This window comes from Physeter macrocephalus, chromosome 4 (genome assembly GCF_002837175.3).
Source record: "Physeter macrocephalus isolate SW-GA chromosome 4, ASM283717v5, whole genome shotgun sequence".
Lineage (NCBI taxonomy): Eukaryota > Metazoa > Chordata > Mammalia > Artiodactyla > Physeteridae > Physeter > Physeter macrocephalus.
Window position 1 is genome coordinate 4,981,060 of NC_041217.1, and position 17,760 is coordinate 4,998,819.

The following is a 17,760-nucleotide window of genomic DNA, read 5'->3' on the forward strand; positions in this document are numbered from 1 at the left end:
CGCAGGCTCAGCGGCCATGGCTCACGGGCCCAGCCGCTCCGCGGCATGTGGGATCCTCCCGGACCGGGGCACGAACCCGCGTCCCCTGCATTGGCAGGCGGACTCTCAACCACTGCGCCACCAGGGAAGCCCCCATCTGTTTCTTGATGCTTTCTTTTTCTGGTCTTCATTTCCTTGTAATTATGAAGTATTTTTATTACCCATTTTCCCTCAGTTTACTTGTTAATTGTATGTTCTTTCAGTATTCTTTTAGAAGTCACCTTGAAGATCACAACATGTGTTCTTAAATTATTAGAGTCTATCTTAAATTAGTTCTTGATCCCTTTCTAGACAATTCAAAGACCTTATGACACCTCATCTCTCTCAGCCTTTATGTGTTATATGTATTTTAATTTTACATATACTTTAAACCATGTAAAACATTATTATTTTGTTTGTTTGCTTTAAATAACTCATTTATTTTTAACTATATTTACCCTTTACTCTCCACTCCTTCCTCATGACCATTCTCCTACCTGGAATCATTTTCCTTCTTCATGAAGGATTCCCTTTGTGCATATCTACTGGCTCCAAATTCTCTTAGGTTTTGATTGTCTGAAAATGTTATTTTACTTTATGGAGACTATTTGGCTGACTATAGAATTTACGTTAGCAGTTATTTTTCTTTCACTATTTTAAATGTGTCATTTTTTTCCTCTTTGACCTTCTCTAGTGTTTGTTGAAAAATATACTGGCAGTCTTATTGTTGCTCATTTAAAAGAAATCTCTCTTTAATTCACTGCTTTTTAAGATTTTTCTGTCTTTGATTTTCATTAGTTTTATTATAGTGTGCCCAGATGTGTTTTGGGGTTGTTGTTTTTTCTGTCTTTTTGTATTTTGTAAGATGTGTAGAACTTATTGCATCTATGACTTGTCTTTTATTTAGGAAGATTCTCAGTTTTTCTTTCAAAAACTGTTTTTGACCTATACTCTATTTTCTTTCTGGGACTCCAATTATATGTATGTTAGACTGCTCACTTTGTCTTATGTACCTCTCTCTTGCAAATGGCTTACAATACAAGTTTATGATGTAACAAATCTGTAGGTGAGAAGTGTGACCCAAGCTAAAACCTCAGTGTTGGTAGGGCTCCATTTCTTTCTGGAGGCTCTAGAAGAGAATCTGTTTCCTGCTCATTTGGATTATTGGTAGAATGGATTCTTTGAGTTGCAGGACCAGGGCCCAGGTTCTAGTTTTTTAACTGGTTGTAAGCTGAGAGCTTTCTCAGCTTCTAGAGGCTGCCACATTCCGTGGGTCCTAGCCTCCTTCTTCCATTTTCAGAACTAGCAGTTCGGGATTGAGTTCTCTTGTCACAGCTCTCTGACCTTTTCATCTTCAGTTATCACTGCTTTTAAAGACCCAGGTGATTAGATTGGGCCTACCTGGTTAATCTCCCCACTTCAGGATCTTTAACCTTAATCATATCTGCAGAGACCCTTTCACCATGTAAGGTAACAAAATCATACCTTTCGGGGATTAGCCAACCACCCTGGCTACTGTAGGAATTTATGTTTCATGTGAAAAAGCCAAAAACCAAAAACTGCCATGTGAGAACCTGACTCAGGAAGAATTGAAGACTGGCCAAGCTTTCTTATTCTTGATCCTCATCAACTCTCCTTATTCTAACGTCAGGCTAGACATTGGTGTTACTAGTTCTCATTCTGATCCAAAGATCCAGGTTAATGGAGTTGCTGTTTTAGCTTTTATCCTTCTTGGGTGGGAGGATATCAAATGCTCTAGTTTACAACTCTTTTAGGGGCTATAGTGGGAATAATAGCAAGCAAGCAATAGTGACAACAGCCTAGGTTTATCAAGTACTTACCACGTGCCAGTGTAATGCTAAGCACTATTATTTCATTTTCTCATTCAGTCCTTTCACCAAGTCTGTGAGGTAGGTACTGTTATTATTCCATATAAAAGGTGAGGAAACTATGCTTCGAAGTTGGGGAGCTTGCTCCAGGTTTGCCTGGTAAATGGTGTAGCTAGAATTCAAACTAAGATCCTTTGGGTGTTTGAGCTCATTCTCTTTACCAGTTACTATACTGTCTCCACTTTGTGATAGCACATATTACTGCTTTTATTAAGTTCTTTTAAGTATTCCCGTGGAAAACTTGCTACTTAATTAAAATCATTGTCTCACCAAGTGACTGTGTTTTACAGTTAATTTCATTTGTGTTCATACAGGTGAAAAACCATACAAGTGTCAAATTTGCAATCAATCTTTTAGAATTAAGAAAACTTTAACAAAACACTTGGTCATTCATTCTGATGCCCGGCCTTTCAACTGTCAGCACTGTAATGCAACATTTAAGCGGAAAGACAAGCTGAAATACCACATTGACCACGTTCATGGCATAAAGTCACCTGACGATCCTCTCAGTGCTTCTGAGGAGAAGCTTGTATCCTTGCCAGTAGAGTACTCATCCGATGATAAAATCTTTCAAACAGAAACAAAACAATATATGGACCAGCCCAAAGTTTACCCGTCGGAAGCCAAGACTATGTTGCAGAGTGTGTCTGCTGAAGTGTGTGTCCCCGTAACGCTGGTTCCAGTCCAGATGCCTGACACTCAGAGTGACCTGGTGCGTCACACCACCACTCTCCCTCCACCTTCTCACGAGATCTTGTCGCCACAGCCGCCATCCACTGATTACCCACGAGCAGCTGACTTAGCTTTTCTGGAGAAATACACTCTTACTCCCCAGCCTGCAAATATAGTTCATCCAGTCCGACCTGAACAAATGCTAGATCCTAGAGAACAGTCTTATCTTGGAACGTTATTGGGCCTTGATAATGCCGCTGCTGTACAAAATATTTCTAACAGTGAGCATCATTCATGAGTAAATCTAAACATTCCACAGACTTTTTCTGTGGTTACGCGTTAATGGTAGCCTAGAGCCGACAGCTTTTAACTTAGTGGGGCTGCTATTTTTTCATTTTCTCTAGTTTCTCAAGTCCTCAGAACCATTTCAAATCAAGAAAAATATGTATCTCTGTTTACTGAGCGTATGAATATTTGGACATATTTTGAGGTATAATATTTGAAATGGACATTTTTGTGATTTTTTTAAAGATTAGTGCTAATTTTTAATGGTTTCTCTAACTTTTCAAAACTATTAGCTGTTAACATTATGAGGGTATTTGTTTTTAGTCATCAGTGGAAATTTTTATGCTTTTTTAGTCTCATTCCTCATTTCTCCCTTCCCCATCTTCCAAACAAGTGTTAAGGATGATGTAGCTTTTAAGAAAGAATACAAGAGTATATAGAACTGATAATTGCAACTGCTCCTTATCCTAACTTAACTTTCATTATTATCTCTTCCAGATTTTTAAAAACAAATCAGGAATTTGAATTTATAACAAAGTCTTGGATAGTTCTGTGTTCTTTTTTCATCTGGCCATAATTTCAGTTTATCACTATCCTTTGGTCTTTTGACAAACTCAAAGCCAGAAAGCTAACTAATGCAGGATTAGCTCATTTAAGGAAATGTAGAATTGAAATAATTACCCAAATGATTGGTTTTTGCCTGTGCTTCAATTATTATGAATAAGAAATGCAAATACAGGTCAAGGCAATTAAATTGCACAAGTTGAAAATGTGTTAAAAGCAAAATATGACAGTTTTAACTAGATATTTTTCAAGGTAAGTTCACCTTTTGCATTTTGCCATTTATTTCAGAAACAATAATATATCACAACATATATCCTCGTCTTACTATGGGAAGGGCAGTTATAACTAATTAGTAAACATTTAATTAACAAGCTACTTTTGGTCTCATTTACCTTTGCTAACTGAAACTCTGGGAAATAGAACCTACAGATTTCATATATGATTGTTAGAAAAGGTGCCAAACAAACATAAAATTTGTGTCTAATTGAACTTAATGTTTTTTAATTAAAGGGAACCATTATTTGTATACAGATTTAAATGTAATCTAGATCTTTATTTTTGCTTTACACATAAGCCTAATGTCTGTAATTATCCTTGATTTTTATTTTTGTATGAGACAAAAGTTGAGGACTTGGTAAAAGTAAATAGCAGTTAGAGCAAAGCCTCACTGATTAAAATTAAATGAGGAAAAGGTCAGTCAGAATTGTAAAATACCTTTAAAGATGTGCACTTTCCATATTTTCAAGTCAGTTTAAACTTAAACTAGGATGTTTCCTAGTAGAGCTGCTTAAAGGGTTAGAGAATAGGCAGGGTTGATTTATTATTAGCATGTCATAGGTAAACTACTGGAAAATAGCAATTTTAAGAGTTTTCTATTTCAGTTTTGTTTACACTCCTAATTGCTTTAAGCACTTTTTTTGTGTAAAGTCTGGCCCAGCCCTTGTGAAAAAAATCACAAATAAAATAATGACGTTTTAGTGAATAAAATTTAACTACTTAATAATGTGGAAACTTGTTTGCTGAAGCACTTAAGAAATGAAGGTACTTTACAGGAATACTCACCACACTAATGGAAATAAAACAAAAGGAAAAAAAAAGTTGAGAATTAGGGCAGTTAACCAAAGTAGCTCATATAAGTAATAAAACCAACCTGAGTTTTGCCTCATTTATCAAAGCTTAGTTACAATTATCCTAGGACCGATAGACACTAGTTATGTATTAATCTTTTATACAGCATTCTTACTTTTGTGTGGAAATGTTATGTCTGGAGTACTTACATGATAGAACTTGACTATATGAGGTACTATTATTCTGTCTTTCAAAATGACTTTAAAAAATACATATCTTTATGGTTTTTATCATAAAGACCTACAAGACTTAACTAAAAAACTTAGTATGATGAAAAGAAATCATAACTAAAAATGTACCCTGCCTTGCATATAAACCAATGTAGAAAAGTTTGGACTTATAGAAAGGCAAATGGTGTATATGTGTATGTGTGTGGTATATTATATGTTTGGTAGCAGAAAAAGAGGGTGTTGCGGTGTTGCATTTTCACATTCAAAAGAATACCTTGCTTTTTGAAGGTATTGACTTTAGGGTTCTTTTAATAATAATCTCCTAATGCTTTAAATATATGATTTGATTGTAGGAATTGGTTTACAGTATAGAACTTTTCTGGAATACATCTCTTATATAAAGTGAAACATAATTATATTTAGTTATTATTGTAGATAACAAACTTGAATAGTAGTTTACTGTTTTATACAATGCTTTCACAGTTATCTCATTTAAACCTCATAACCAGCTCTGAAATAGAAATGACATACTGTATTCCCATGTTAGAGATAAAGAATCTGAGGTTAAGCCTACATCATTAATAAGTGGCGGAGCTACTAATAGGGAAAGAAATGGAGCATTAATGAATGCTTACAAGTTGCCGGGCACTGCGTTTTCTCATGTAATCTTGAAAACAGTCTGGGAGGTAGGTAGTATAATTCTTCTGAAGAAATAACCTCAGCGGGTGAACAGACAGACAAATCTGCTGCCTCTAATTTCCAAATTAGAATATATGAAATTTTACAATTGTGAAAACCTCATGGATTTGAGCAAACTGAATGTATATAAGTTTTTGAAGTTGGCACAAAAAATATGAAATGAGGCCTGCTCTTTTCAGTTAACCTTTTGTCACATTGTGATTTGGAACATTTTGAACAAATGCTCCATTAACTCTAAAACCCATTAATTCTGTAAATTTTATACTTAAAATTTTGAATCTTGCAACTAAGTTTAGCCTCATGCAGAATTTTTTATTTTATGAGCATAATTTATTGTTTTAAATTAATTTTGTAGTTGATAGCAGTTAGCACTTATTATGTAAATTGAATAATTTATCAAATGTAGAAATTGGTTAACCTAATCCATTTTTACTTAAATGCACCAAAGATTTTTAGTAGGTATTAAGATAGTTTAAAAGAATATAAATTCTTTGTTGTTTGAATAAATATTTGTCCAAAGAAGCACAGTTGAAGTCCTAGGATTATGGATTTTTTTAAAAAATCGTTTGAATACTAAGATTAAGTGTTTGTGTTTATATGTATAAAAATAAGAACAGAAGAAACTACTCTGGGAATAGTCATACTGACAAACCAGTTACAAATAAAAATACTCAGTTTTCCTCAGTTTAATTAATTGAATGTTATCTTTTAAGTGGACACTATTAAATGCTAAAAATAAGCTTGCTTTTTACACTACACTATTAATTAATTTTGCCTTAGAAGTTTTTTTAAGACAAGCTGAAGATTTTTTTGTAAGAAACCCCACCTATATTTTGCAGCCTAAAATGCTATTTAAGATTAGGGTTTGTTCTTCATGCCAGCAAGATTTCACCAACAACTGTGAAGGCAGCGATCTTTGCATACTTTTAAGTAAGTAACTTAGTCATCTGTTGAAGAGGGGTAGCAAAAATAGGGTTTTAAACTGATGCTTTATTAAGTGGCTTTCTTTAAAGTGATGGTAGATCATGAAGTAGGTACATTAATAATTTTCTGTCGACCTTAAAATTGTCAAAACATCTTTGAGGAGTGACTATAAGCTATTAGTTAAGGGCCAACAAGTATTTAAATATCATTCATTGCTTTTCACGCTGTAATTGCAAACGAATTAAAAACACCGTTAACTGGTGTGTGTGTAAGTTTGCGTTCTCCTCCTAGCAGATCACACTCTGCTGCATCATCGGTGCAAAGTCAAACATGGAGCATTAGCTCTTCGACAGTGTCCTTTTATATACGCCCAGCCTTCTCTGGATCGAATGCTTTGTGCCTTTTCAGTGCGCTGTACTTGCTTGGAGTTGACTCTGCTGGCTAGATTGTTTTGGTTCATAAATGGTTGTGGTTGTTTTGTTGTCGTTATGGGTCTTATGTGTGTGTTGCCTGCTGGTCAGTCAACAGTTTTTTTTAGGTTGCTTTATGTTTTTGTAGGAAAATTGGCACCAAGTACTAGTGTGATTTTTTTTTTTTTTTTTTTTTTTTAATCTCTACTACTGTGGCCTTTCTAGTTACTGTGAAGCCACTCCTGGGCCTGTCTCTAGATGCTCATTAGAGGAATCTGACAAATAAAGTAAAAATTGCAGTGTGTCTGCCTCTCCTCCTCCCATCCCCCACCTTTTCTTGTTAATAATCAGTTACCAAACCACCCAGCTCTACACTGAATGGCTTCTTTTTTCAGTTTGCCTAAAACTGAGCCAGAGGTGATGGTTTGAGATGGGTCTCATAAAAAGCAGCAACATCCCAACCAACAAACAAATTGAGTTGATGAACTCAGGAAAAATTAGGACTTTTAAAGTCATGTTGGATTATTCTCAGATTCAGTGCCAAATTTGAAATGACTCGAAATGTATTTTTTAATAAGAAACAAAAGTAGCATTTCTAAAACTTTTAATAGTGTTATGGTAAATGTTACTATTAGATTGAATAATGGATAATGTGAGAATAATTTTTTGATAATTTCTAGGAACCACAGACAGTTCTTTTTAGGTCCCCCCCTTTCTTTTGCACATTCCTCTCAGTAAAGTCTATGGTGGTTTAGGCAGCGGGGATCGTTCCCTTATTCCCTCTAAAATTATTTCTACTTCAAGGTACTTTTTTCCTGCAATAGTTGCATGTTTTCTGCGCTTCCTCTTTGGAAGTGGCCTTAATAAGGTAGAAGTTACAGCATTAGGTCGTGTGGAGGATGAGGGAAAGGTCTGGTAGAGAGAGCGTCTGTACTGTGTTTGCTCTTCACCTTTCAACTTGCTGTGCATTGATCTTGAGTCTGTGTTGAAAAATCCCCCATTTAAATTTAGCCTCTGTAGCCATTTATATAGAGAGAAAATAAGAATTATATTCAGAGACTAGAGGTTATACAAAGATGGATATACGTCTTTTTGTTCTGCTTTTTTCCGAATTCTTAGGTAAAGAAGTAATTTCGGTGCTTGCATTACTGCTGGCGATTTTAAAACATTTCTTGAATGAAGAGCACGCACACTTCTCATTGTTATTTCGCCTTGTTGCTTGGTATTCCTGCTTTGTAATTACAAAATTTTTATTCCTTGTAACAATCGGACTTTTCTTATCCCTGTGGACAAAACTGTATTACAACTGATGAGCGCGGCTGCCAAAACATGAGCACAGAGGTGGGCTTGGCTGCTCCGTGTCGTGTAGGAAGTGTTCTGATTACGGGATTTATGATGTACACTAAAGTGGAAATGCCTTTGAACTTAGTTTTCAGTCTCCAATCCTAAGTTTTCTTTTTAATCATTAGAACTCTTTTAAAAACAATTGCAAAGAAAAATCTAAAATATCAAGATTCATTATTTTGTCAACTGTGTGTAAAGTATCTTGTGAGTTTTATAGATATTTTGACTGTCTCGTGTATCCTGAGTACCAATGTCTTTATAGAAAAATTCAGTTCTCTGTGAAGACTAGGAGGTGTATTGTATATTGAACTAGTTCTCTGTGTTGTTTTGATATTTAAAATAAAGTTCTTTGGTCCTAATAAAGCATATCTAGGTTTTACTGAACACATTTTCACAGCATGACAATGCAGTGCTCTGCCTGCCTCCTGAAAAATTGAATAAAAAGACCATGAACAACACACCATTGTAAAGCAATTATACTCCAATAAAGATGTTTAAAAGAAAAAGACCATGAACACATAGAAAACCAGTGTCTTGGGGCACAGTTATTAAAATTTTATTTCTTTTTCATAAGCTAGATATCATTTTGAAATATTTTATGTTAAATGTATAAATCATTATTTAATGGTTTTTAAGTGGCTAATTAATATAAGTTTAAATATTAATAGTGGACTATTACGCTTGAAGTAGTCATGTCCTGTTTTTCCCCAAGGAGCCTGAAGTGTAGAAAATCCCATGAATGGGCTGTTCCCCGCGACAGTGAGAGGGGTCACTCTCGCCACTACCCCTCATTCCCAGAACTGTACACTCTGGCCACGGGAGGGACCACTGCTGGTCTAAGGCACGAGCTGAGTGACAGGACACACCCGACCTGGCCAGCTGTCATCTGCATCTGGCACATAACTGAGCCTCCGCAGGCAGCTGGTAAAAGACTAGTGAATTCCAAGCCTTCCCGCTGGAGGCGGTGTTGTGTGGGACACCTAATTCTCTATTGCTGTGTAACACATTAGACCAAATGTAGTGGCTTGAAACAACAGACATTACCTCACAGGTCCTGTGGGTCAGGAATCGTCTGGCTGAGCTAGGTGGCTCTAGCCCAGGGTCTCCCCTGGGGTTGAAGTCAAACTTCCTGGGAGTTGTAGTCTCTAGAGGCCATCCTCAGGTTGAAGTCAAACTTCATGGGAGCTGCAGTCTCTAGAGGCCATCCTGGAGCAGGCTTCACCTCCAAGTCCACTTCTGGCCATGGTTCCTCCCCACACGGCCTCTCTCTACAGGGCTGCCTGGTGATACATACAGAGCTGGCTGCCCCCAAGAAAAAAATGAAAGAACACAGGCAGGATTTAAGTTGCAGTCTTTTATAACCTAATCTAGGAAGTGATAGCACATCACATCTGCCACTGCGAGTCCCCAAGTCCACACCACTCAAGGGACACAAATGAAGATTCCCCTCTTGAAGAGAGAAGTGACGAAGAATTTTTAGACACACTTTGAAAACCTCCACAGATTCATTGGTTCTAGAGAAAGCATTCTGTACGTCCGTGCATGGATGGTGGGGGCAGGTACAGCAATCTATACTCAGAAAATGCATCTACTCCAGAGAGGAAAATACCACCTCTGCTGTCATAGAAAGGGTTTAATGTAACCCACATGCCACAGGTAACTGGTTGGTCCCTGGGGAGTGGAGTCACACTGGGCGTTCTGCTTGGCCTCTGTTTGCAGATCAGGCTCTCAGCGGTGGGACATCCGATCAGCCTTGGAAAGAGGGAGACTGTTTAAGCTCTTTCATAGCCCCCATATCTGCGGCCATGGCCAGTGTATACATGGGTTCACCAAGTAAGAATGGGGTCTCTGAGGAAAGAGGTTCTGACATCTAAGCAGGACAGGTTGTCCTGTTTGCCTGATTTTTGAGCTCTTCCTTTGCCTTGGATATTCTCTGATGTCATTTACTAGGGACACAAATTTCTTAACCTCCTGTCCCTACTTTTCTTTTTAATTAATTAATTTAATTTTGGCTGCGTTGGGTCTTTGTTGCTGTGCGCGGGCTTTCTCTGGTTGTGGCGAGTGGGGGCTGCGCTTTGTTGCAGTGCGCGGGCTTCTCATTGTGGTGGCTTGTTGCGGAGCACAGGCTCTAGGTGCGCAGGCTTCAGTAGTTGTGGCACTTGGGCTCAGTAGTTGTGGCTCACGGGCTCCAGAGCACAGGCTCAGCAGTTGTGCGCACGGACCTAGTTGCTCTGCAGCATGTGGGATCTTCCCTGACTAGGGCTCAAACCCATGTCCCCTGCATTGGCAGGCGGATTCCTAACCATTGTGCCACCAGGGAAGTCCCCCATCACTATCTTGAGACGCCCTTTTACATACCTCTCCTCCCCAGACTTACTTGTCACCAAGTTTTCATTTTGCTTTTTCCAAACCCTTGACCCACTGCCCAACCTGTTGACTGTGCCGTTGAGGCAGCAGAGAGCAGAGACGTGTCTTTTCCCTTTTGAAGTGGACTAGATGCACCATCCAAAATTCTGCTCACTGAGTGTTCTCATCTACCCTGAGAGGAGGCTATAGTGTAGTTCTCCTCACATCTGGCCTACCATACACATCCATCATAAACCAGGCTTTTTCTTCCTTTATGAAATGGTCAAGGAAATCCCCAATTTCCCCGAGGTATAGACTGAGAGAGGCAGTGTAGGGGGAGGAGATATTACAGGACCCGCGTCGTCTGTGCAGCTTGTGAACTTGGGGACTGCTCAGCCCTGGGCTGGTGTTCACCACTTTGACTTGATAATGGAATGTTGCTTGTCACATCCAGTTGTTTGGTTCCTTGGATTAGATCCCCGGTCAGCAGACTTCTTTGTAAAGGTCCAGATACTAAGTAGTACAGGCTTTGCAGGCAATATGATTTCTCCTGGAACTATTCGACTCCGCCTTTGTAGTGTGAAAGCGGTCGTAGATAACATGTAAAGGAATGGGTGTCTCTATGTTCCAGTAAAACTTCAGTGGGGTAAGTCTCAGACCCTCCCAGTTCCTGACAGCTGTTTCTTGCTCATCAGATTTAATTAGCAAATGTCATCAATATAACGGACCGGTGGAGGGGCTGCCTCTGCTGGTGAGGGAGGTTTGTGGGAATAGGGAGAATTACAAGCTCTCAGCCTTTAAAATTTTGCCCAAATACCCAGGGTCCCCCTCCCTCCCCTTAGCTAGGAGGGCTGGTAGGGTCGAGCATTTAATCAGTGCTGTCACATTTACCAGCAGCCTCGGGATTAGTCCTTGGCCACATGTTCCCTGAGACCACAGGAAGTGAGGGGCTTCTTCAGGCCTTCCATCCACACATTCTTGTTCTCAAGATATGTTCTTAGTTCTACCCTTGGATGTTCACAGTTTCATTTTCTTTTTCCCTATGTATGCTCTCCAGGGTGGTCAGGTGAAACCAGGTGACAGTCTAAGCTTTATAATCATTTATAAAGTGTTGGCATAGCCACTGTGGGCCCCGGCCACCTGATCTTTGAATCAATTGTCCTTCGTATACACTTCATCTCATGCTGCCGCCACAGATAGATAATTTGAGGACTCAGGATGCTACCGCGTCCCTGGGATTATCATGATGTGTTTCTCGCTAGCAGGAGTTTTTCCCTTGTGCTCCTCAAATATGAGCAACTCAATTCAGAATTCTATCTTAAGAGGCAATTTCCTAAGGCCACTATTGCCTCAGCCAGGGACACTAAGGAAATAGTTGGCCCTCTCCAATTTAGTGGCATTCAAGGAAGTTTAATAAAGGGAGCATTTGCAAAGATGTGACGGGGATGCAGGGAAACAGGCAATAGTGCCATATCCTGGGACTAGTAACACCATGGTATCCCCACACCCAGATCCCCCGAGACCCATGAGGAGAGGGCACCTCTCCAGCTACTTGTGATTTTAATGTTGAGATGGAGACAGCCCAAGGGGGGCGGGAGTTGGGGAAGTCAGATGTCTACAATTAAAATTAAAACCGGAAGTTATTTGTCAAGGGCAATGCCTGTCAAGACCATCGCTTATGAATTTCTGGGAATCTCAGGTTTTGTTTGTTTACCTAGATTTGCTCCCAGTATCACTGAGCCCCTGCTGGGGTCAGGCACTGACATCAGCACGTTCACACAAACTATACATTTAATTTTCCTCATTTTCTCCCATTTGGGCCCAGGAAGCCTCTGAGGGGAGCTCAGGGTTGTGACCCTGGGCGGGTATACTTGGGGAGGGAAATGACTGTCCCAGCACGGCAATGACTGCTGCATTTACGGTGGAAGTGCTGTGACTCTCTTTCTTTCAAGCAACCTGTTCGCAAAACCGAAAGGCGAATTCCGAGCCTGAGCCCCGGGCCTCAGGGGCCACCGAGACCCCGACGCCACTGTCGCCTCCGCGCGCAGAGCGACGCGCCGCTGCCGTCACGTTTAAATAAGGCGCCCTCTTCTCATTGGCCAGGGCTGCTGCCCGATGATTGGCCCCGCGAGGAGGTGGGCGGGGCCTGGCGCGCCCATTGGTCGAGGCGGGAAGTTTAAACAGAGCAAAAAACCTGTTCTGTTTGCTTCTGTTTGCTCCTGTTTCCAGTTTGCGAGTCTGTGTGCCCGGCTTATTTGCCGGGTCCCGGCGATCGCACGAGAAAGGGGGCGAATTCGCTCCAGTTCCCCGCAGCTTCCCGAGAAGACACGGTGGGCGTTCCTGCAGGGGCCGCTCGGAGCAGCCCGTTGGACCCAGAGGCCGCCATGGCGACCAGGCGTCGGGGGCGCGACCGCTGGGAGCGGAGCCCCCCGGAACGGAGGCCGCGGGGCCCCCGGGCCGAGGAGGAGGCGGCCTCCCCGCCGGTCCTGTCCCTCAGCCACTTCTGCAGGTCGCCCTTCCTCTGCTTCGGGGACGTGCGCCTGGGAGCCTCGCGGACGCTGCCCCTGGCCCTGGACAACCCCAACGCGGAGGCGACCACCGTGAGGCTGTCCCGTGGCCCGGCCACCGAGTGCGGTTTCACCGTCTGGCCTAGCGCCTTCGTGCTGCAGGTAGGAGGGTGGTGGGCCCTCCGCGGTCTCCCCCCCGCGCTCCGGGAGGGGCCTCGGAACGAGCAGCAGCGGACCTGAGGCCTGGAGATAAAGCCAGGTCCTTCCCTCTAACGCTGGGTGAGCACTGGTCCCCGGGGCAGAGGAGCCGGGTCGGCCGGGACTCGGGCGGTGACAGCGCGTCCACGCGCCTGCGCGGAGCATCCTTAGAAGCCCTTTCCTAGCTTTCTGTTGCAGAGAAGCGTTTTTCATAGACTTCAGGCCTCGAGAAGACTTGTGGTTCTAGAGTAATGGAAGGCACTTTTAAAATTAATATTCTTATCTTTCATCTGTCTCTCTATCCATCCATCCATCTGTCTGTATTTAAAACTGCCAGGAGTACTTTGGTTAGAGCAGGGTTTTTTAATTGCTTTCCATCAGTCACCTTAAATATCCACTTTAGTTTCCATAGGGAAACTGATTCCACAGAGTCAGGGTAACTACTATTCCGGTGAGCTTTGTTTTGGCCAAACGTGTATAGCAACAAAACCAAAAACACTTCCTCGGTGTTGTTTTCAGCAAGTATGAACACTTTATTATTTTAATCTTTTTTTTGTTTGTTTGCTGTAGTGTAGTTTTAACGGTGATTCAAATTTAATTTTATGACTGTTGTTTCAAGAACTTCCTGGGTAGCTTTGCTTCATTGCATTGGCCAGAGTAATGCTCCCATTCCTGTCACCAAAATCTAGAGAATTTACTTTCTTATTTTGATTTCTGTGGTCTTTCCATTGATTAGAATCTCTGAAAGGGTGAAAAGAAAAAAAAAAATGAGCTGAGGGAGTCTCACTCCTTATGTAAATAACCGCTTCCTACGGCAGTGAGAAGAGGCTTTAGTCTGAGGTCTGTTGACTTGTGCTAAGCAGTGGTTCAGCTACACTTAAGAACCTGCCCCTTCTCTCTAGTTTATAAGTGTTTGCTTTTCTTTTCGTGAAAAGATATATACTTTTTTCTATCTACATAACTTCTACTTTTTTGTTTTGTGGAACTGAAGTTTTTGGTTTTTGTTTTTTTAGAATTACACTTTTTATACTGTAAAAGTTAATTGTTCTTATCTTTTAAACCATCTGTTTATGATGTTTTATGGTTTCTGCTTTAAAGCAAAACTTGCCTTTTATTAGCTGTTGATTTCCCTCAGCTTCAGGTCTGGGTGTGCTGATTCCACTCAACCCACCAAACCACTAAGATAATACCTACAAACATAATGTTTACCTTTTACAAATTCTTTTAAACTCTGTTGCTTTAATCCTTACATCAAACTCATGGAGTCCTTATCCACATTTGTAGATAAGGCAACACTGTCAAAGGGTTTGTGTCCAATGGATCAGGGTAGACAACTAAATTCACTCTTCCGATAGATGAGAAAATAGAGTCTTCCGTGTCTCTATTTTCTCATCTATCGGTTGGAAGTAATGCCAACTGCAGCTGTGCATGGTGCTCAAATGAGAGAAAGCTTCAAGCAAAAGTCTGGACTCTGTGTCCTGAATAAATGTTCTCTTCCTGATTTTTAATGAGGAAATATGCTCAGAGGGTGGAAATATTTATGCATGGTTTTATTCTTAGCAATTGACAGAGCTGGGATTCCCATCCAGGTCTTATAATTTTAAATCCCATGCACTTTCCCTTATATTGATTTATAGACATGAGACATGGTTCCTCCCTAAAGACATATGTTAGGAGGTTGAGGGAAAAATTCTAAGAACAAGGAGAAGCTACATCAAACAGCTATCAAGGAGGATGGGATGTTTTGAGGAGACCGGTGGTTCTCAAATTTAAGAATGCATCAGAATCACCTGGAGGGCTGGTTAAAATACTTTTGGGTCCCCACCTTCAGAGTTTCTGATTCCATATGTGTAGAATAGGACTAGAACTTGCCTTTCTAAGAAGTTCCCAGGTGATGCCTCTGCTACTGGTCCGGGGACCACATGTTGAAAAGCACTGTAGTAGAAAATAAATATTAGAACATCGCTTAACTAAAACACGCCCCACACCTTCAGTGAATAAGCATGTCACGGTATGACTAAGCAGCACTTCTCTGAGATGCCTGCAACCACTTGCATCAGATTTGTCTGGACTGCTTGTTAAATGAGGGAGATTTCTACTCACCACTCCACACTTACTAATGTGAATTTCTGGGGGTAAATACAGAAAACTCCATTTTAAACAAGGTCTTATGTACGCAGATGGCATCTAACGAACTACTACTAGGTGTTATACTTGCCAAATAGTGACAGAAATTCACAATTCGTATAAAAATAGGTCTACAATACAATGTATCTAGGTCTAATAAGGAGTGAGGGCCAGAGACTGTCATTTGGGATATTTTTGGTAGAGCAGATTTACTGGGGCCTATCCAAGGAAAAATTTTAAATGTTATTTTCAGTTTCTTTTAATCTCCTAGTCATTCTTTTTAAAACTTCAATAAGTTAGTGTGTTAGAATAACAATAAGTGTGTTAGAATCTGCATGGGACTGCTGTAATGTAGGGGGTTTGTCGTTTGGGTCTAGGTTTTCATAATGACATTCAGTTAAAATCACCAGCCATCCTACTGAATGGGATTAAGCTACGTGGTGTTTCCATCCTGACTGCACGTTACCTCAGTGGTGAGCTTTAAAAAAAACCACCGGCACAAGGACCCCGCTTCAGCATCACCCCTGGGGAGGACATAGAGGAGGGTCGGGGCATTTTTACTTTTTACAAACCCCTCAAGTGATCTCTGTAACCAGGATTATGAACAGCTCAACTGGCTGGTTTAACAGACTCATTGGTGCCAGTTCCGGAAATAGGAGCTTTTGCTCTGCAAACGAGTAGAGGCTAACATGAGGCTGCTCGCACTTCCTTAAGAAAATAAGCCACCCGTCTATTGTGCAATGAGTCTGATGCTAATTTGATGTGACTGGAAGACTGGCAAGGCAGCCCCAAACCTGACTCTTCCCTCTTCCTTCTCAGCCAGGCTTCTCAGACAGTTATGGTCATTGCACTTATGGCCACAAGGGGGCGGGCCAGATCCATTTAATAACAAGGCAGCTTCAGTTGTCACTGGCTGCAACTATCATTTTCTGATTTGTCACTAATAAAAAGTTTGTAAACAAAGACCACAGAATCTTAGGACTAGATGGAGTTATGAGAGATCATCTTGTTTATTGATTGACAACATTTTTTTAATCTTCTCCCAAAGGAGGGAGATGCAGCCCACTTTTTTCATTGTAATTCTGACTTTCTGCCGTCTTTCAGAATCTAGATAAAATAGTAAGATTCTTATCTCCGACACATGGCAATGCTTCTGTTCAAAAAATTAACAGCGATGCGTATCCAAGTATGCCATTACTGAAGGTAATAGAGGCATATTTAAAAGAAAGTAGTATAACAGATCTGTTCCCTCATTTGTTTGAGTTACCTAAGACATTTTTTTTAAGGGTGGAGTTGGGGGGCGGGGGAGACCAAATATTTACAAAAGGGAAAAAGTAAAATGCTTTATGTTTTATCTCAGTTTTTACACCTCTGAGGGTATTTGTCTCCATAAAAGGTGAAGTTTTGTAGCTGGACTCTCACTGCCGTCCGAAAAGCATGTACCAGTCATAAGGCCCGTGACATATTTCTCGGAACTGACTCGCTCTCACTGTCTCAGTCTGTGGATTGTCACAGATGAGCGAAGGGCTTCCTCATGGGGAGCTGGACGGAGGAGGAGGAGGCATAGAAAAGGCTGTCACTGGCTGCAACTACCTTTTTCTGATTTGTCACTAATAAAAAGTGTAAACTAAGACCGCAGAATCTTGGGACTAGATGGAAATATGAGAGATCATCTTGTTTATTGATTGACAACCTTTTTTCAATCTTCTCCCAAAGGAGGGAGATGCAGCCCACTTTTTTCATTGTAATTCTGACTTTCTGCCGTCTTTCAGAATCTAGATAAAATAGTAAGATTCTTATCTCAGACACATGGCAATGCTTCTGTTCAAAAAATTAACAGTGATGCATATCCAAGTATGTCATTACTGAAGGTAATAGAGGCATATTTAAAAGAAAGTAGTATAACAGATCTGTTCCCTCATTTGTTTGAGTTACCTAAGAAATTTTTTTAAAGGGTGGAGTTGGGGGGCGGGGGAGACCAAATAAAGATTTACAAAAGGGAAAAAGTAAAATGCTTTATGTTTTATTTCTGTTTTTTTAACCTCTGAGGGTATTTGTCTCCATAAAATCTGAAGTTTTGTAGCTAGACTATCACTGCAGTCTGAAAAGTAGGTATCAGTCATAAATCCCTTTGTGTCTCTCAGAACTGACTTGCTCTCCCTGCCTTAGTCTATAGATTGTCACAAATGATGGAAGGGCTTCCTCATGGGAAGCTGGATGGAAGAGGAGAAGGCATAGAAAAGAAAGATGGAGTGAACACTTTGAGCATCTTTTTTGCTTATGTGCTCTCCTCCTGGGTTAGCCGATTAACCTTTCAGTTAAGGGTAAAAGACTAGAACTTCATTTGGGTACGCCTTAAAGAAAACAGGCAAACAAACAGAACAAAACAAAACCTCTGCAGCCACAAAACGTACACCTAAGTAATGCTGTTTATAATGTTCAACTCTGTTAAAGAGATTACGAATACAATAGTCCTCAG

At 40.7% G+C, this 17,760-nt stretch overlaps 2 protein-coding genes across 2 annotated transcripts in view; both read left to right on the forward strand.

Moving 5' to 3' along the window:
- Nucleotides 1-8,456, forward strand: part of ZBTB41 (zinc finger and BTB domain containing 41) — a 46,090-nt gene extending 37,634 nt beyond the window's left edge. The window contains exon 11 of the mRNA XM_024130617.3: nt 2,222-8,456. Within this exon, the coding sequence (XP_023986385.1) occupies nt 2,222-2,877 (656 nt within the window). The 3' untranslated portion in view covers nt 2,878-8,456. The remainder of the gene's footprint in view (nt 1-2,221) is intronic.
- A 4,201-nt stretch (nt 8,457-12,657) lies between these two features.
- Nucleotides 12,658-17,760, forward strand: part of ASPM (assembly factor for spindle microtubules) — a 72,582-nt gene continuing 67,479 nt past the window's right edge. The window contains exon 1 of the mRNA XM_024130691.2: nt 12,658-13,118. Coding sequence (XP_023986459.1) covers nt 12,834-13,118 — 285 coding nt within the window. The 5' untranslated portion in view covers nt 12,658-12,833. The remainder of the gene's footprint in view (nt 13,119-17,760) is intronic.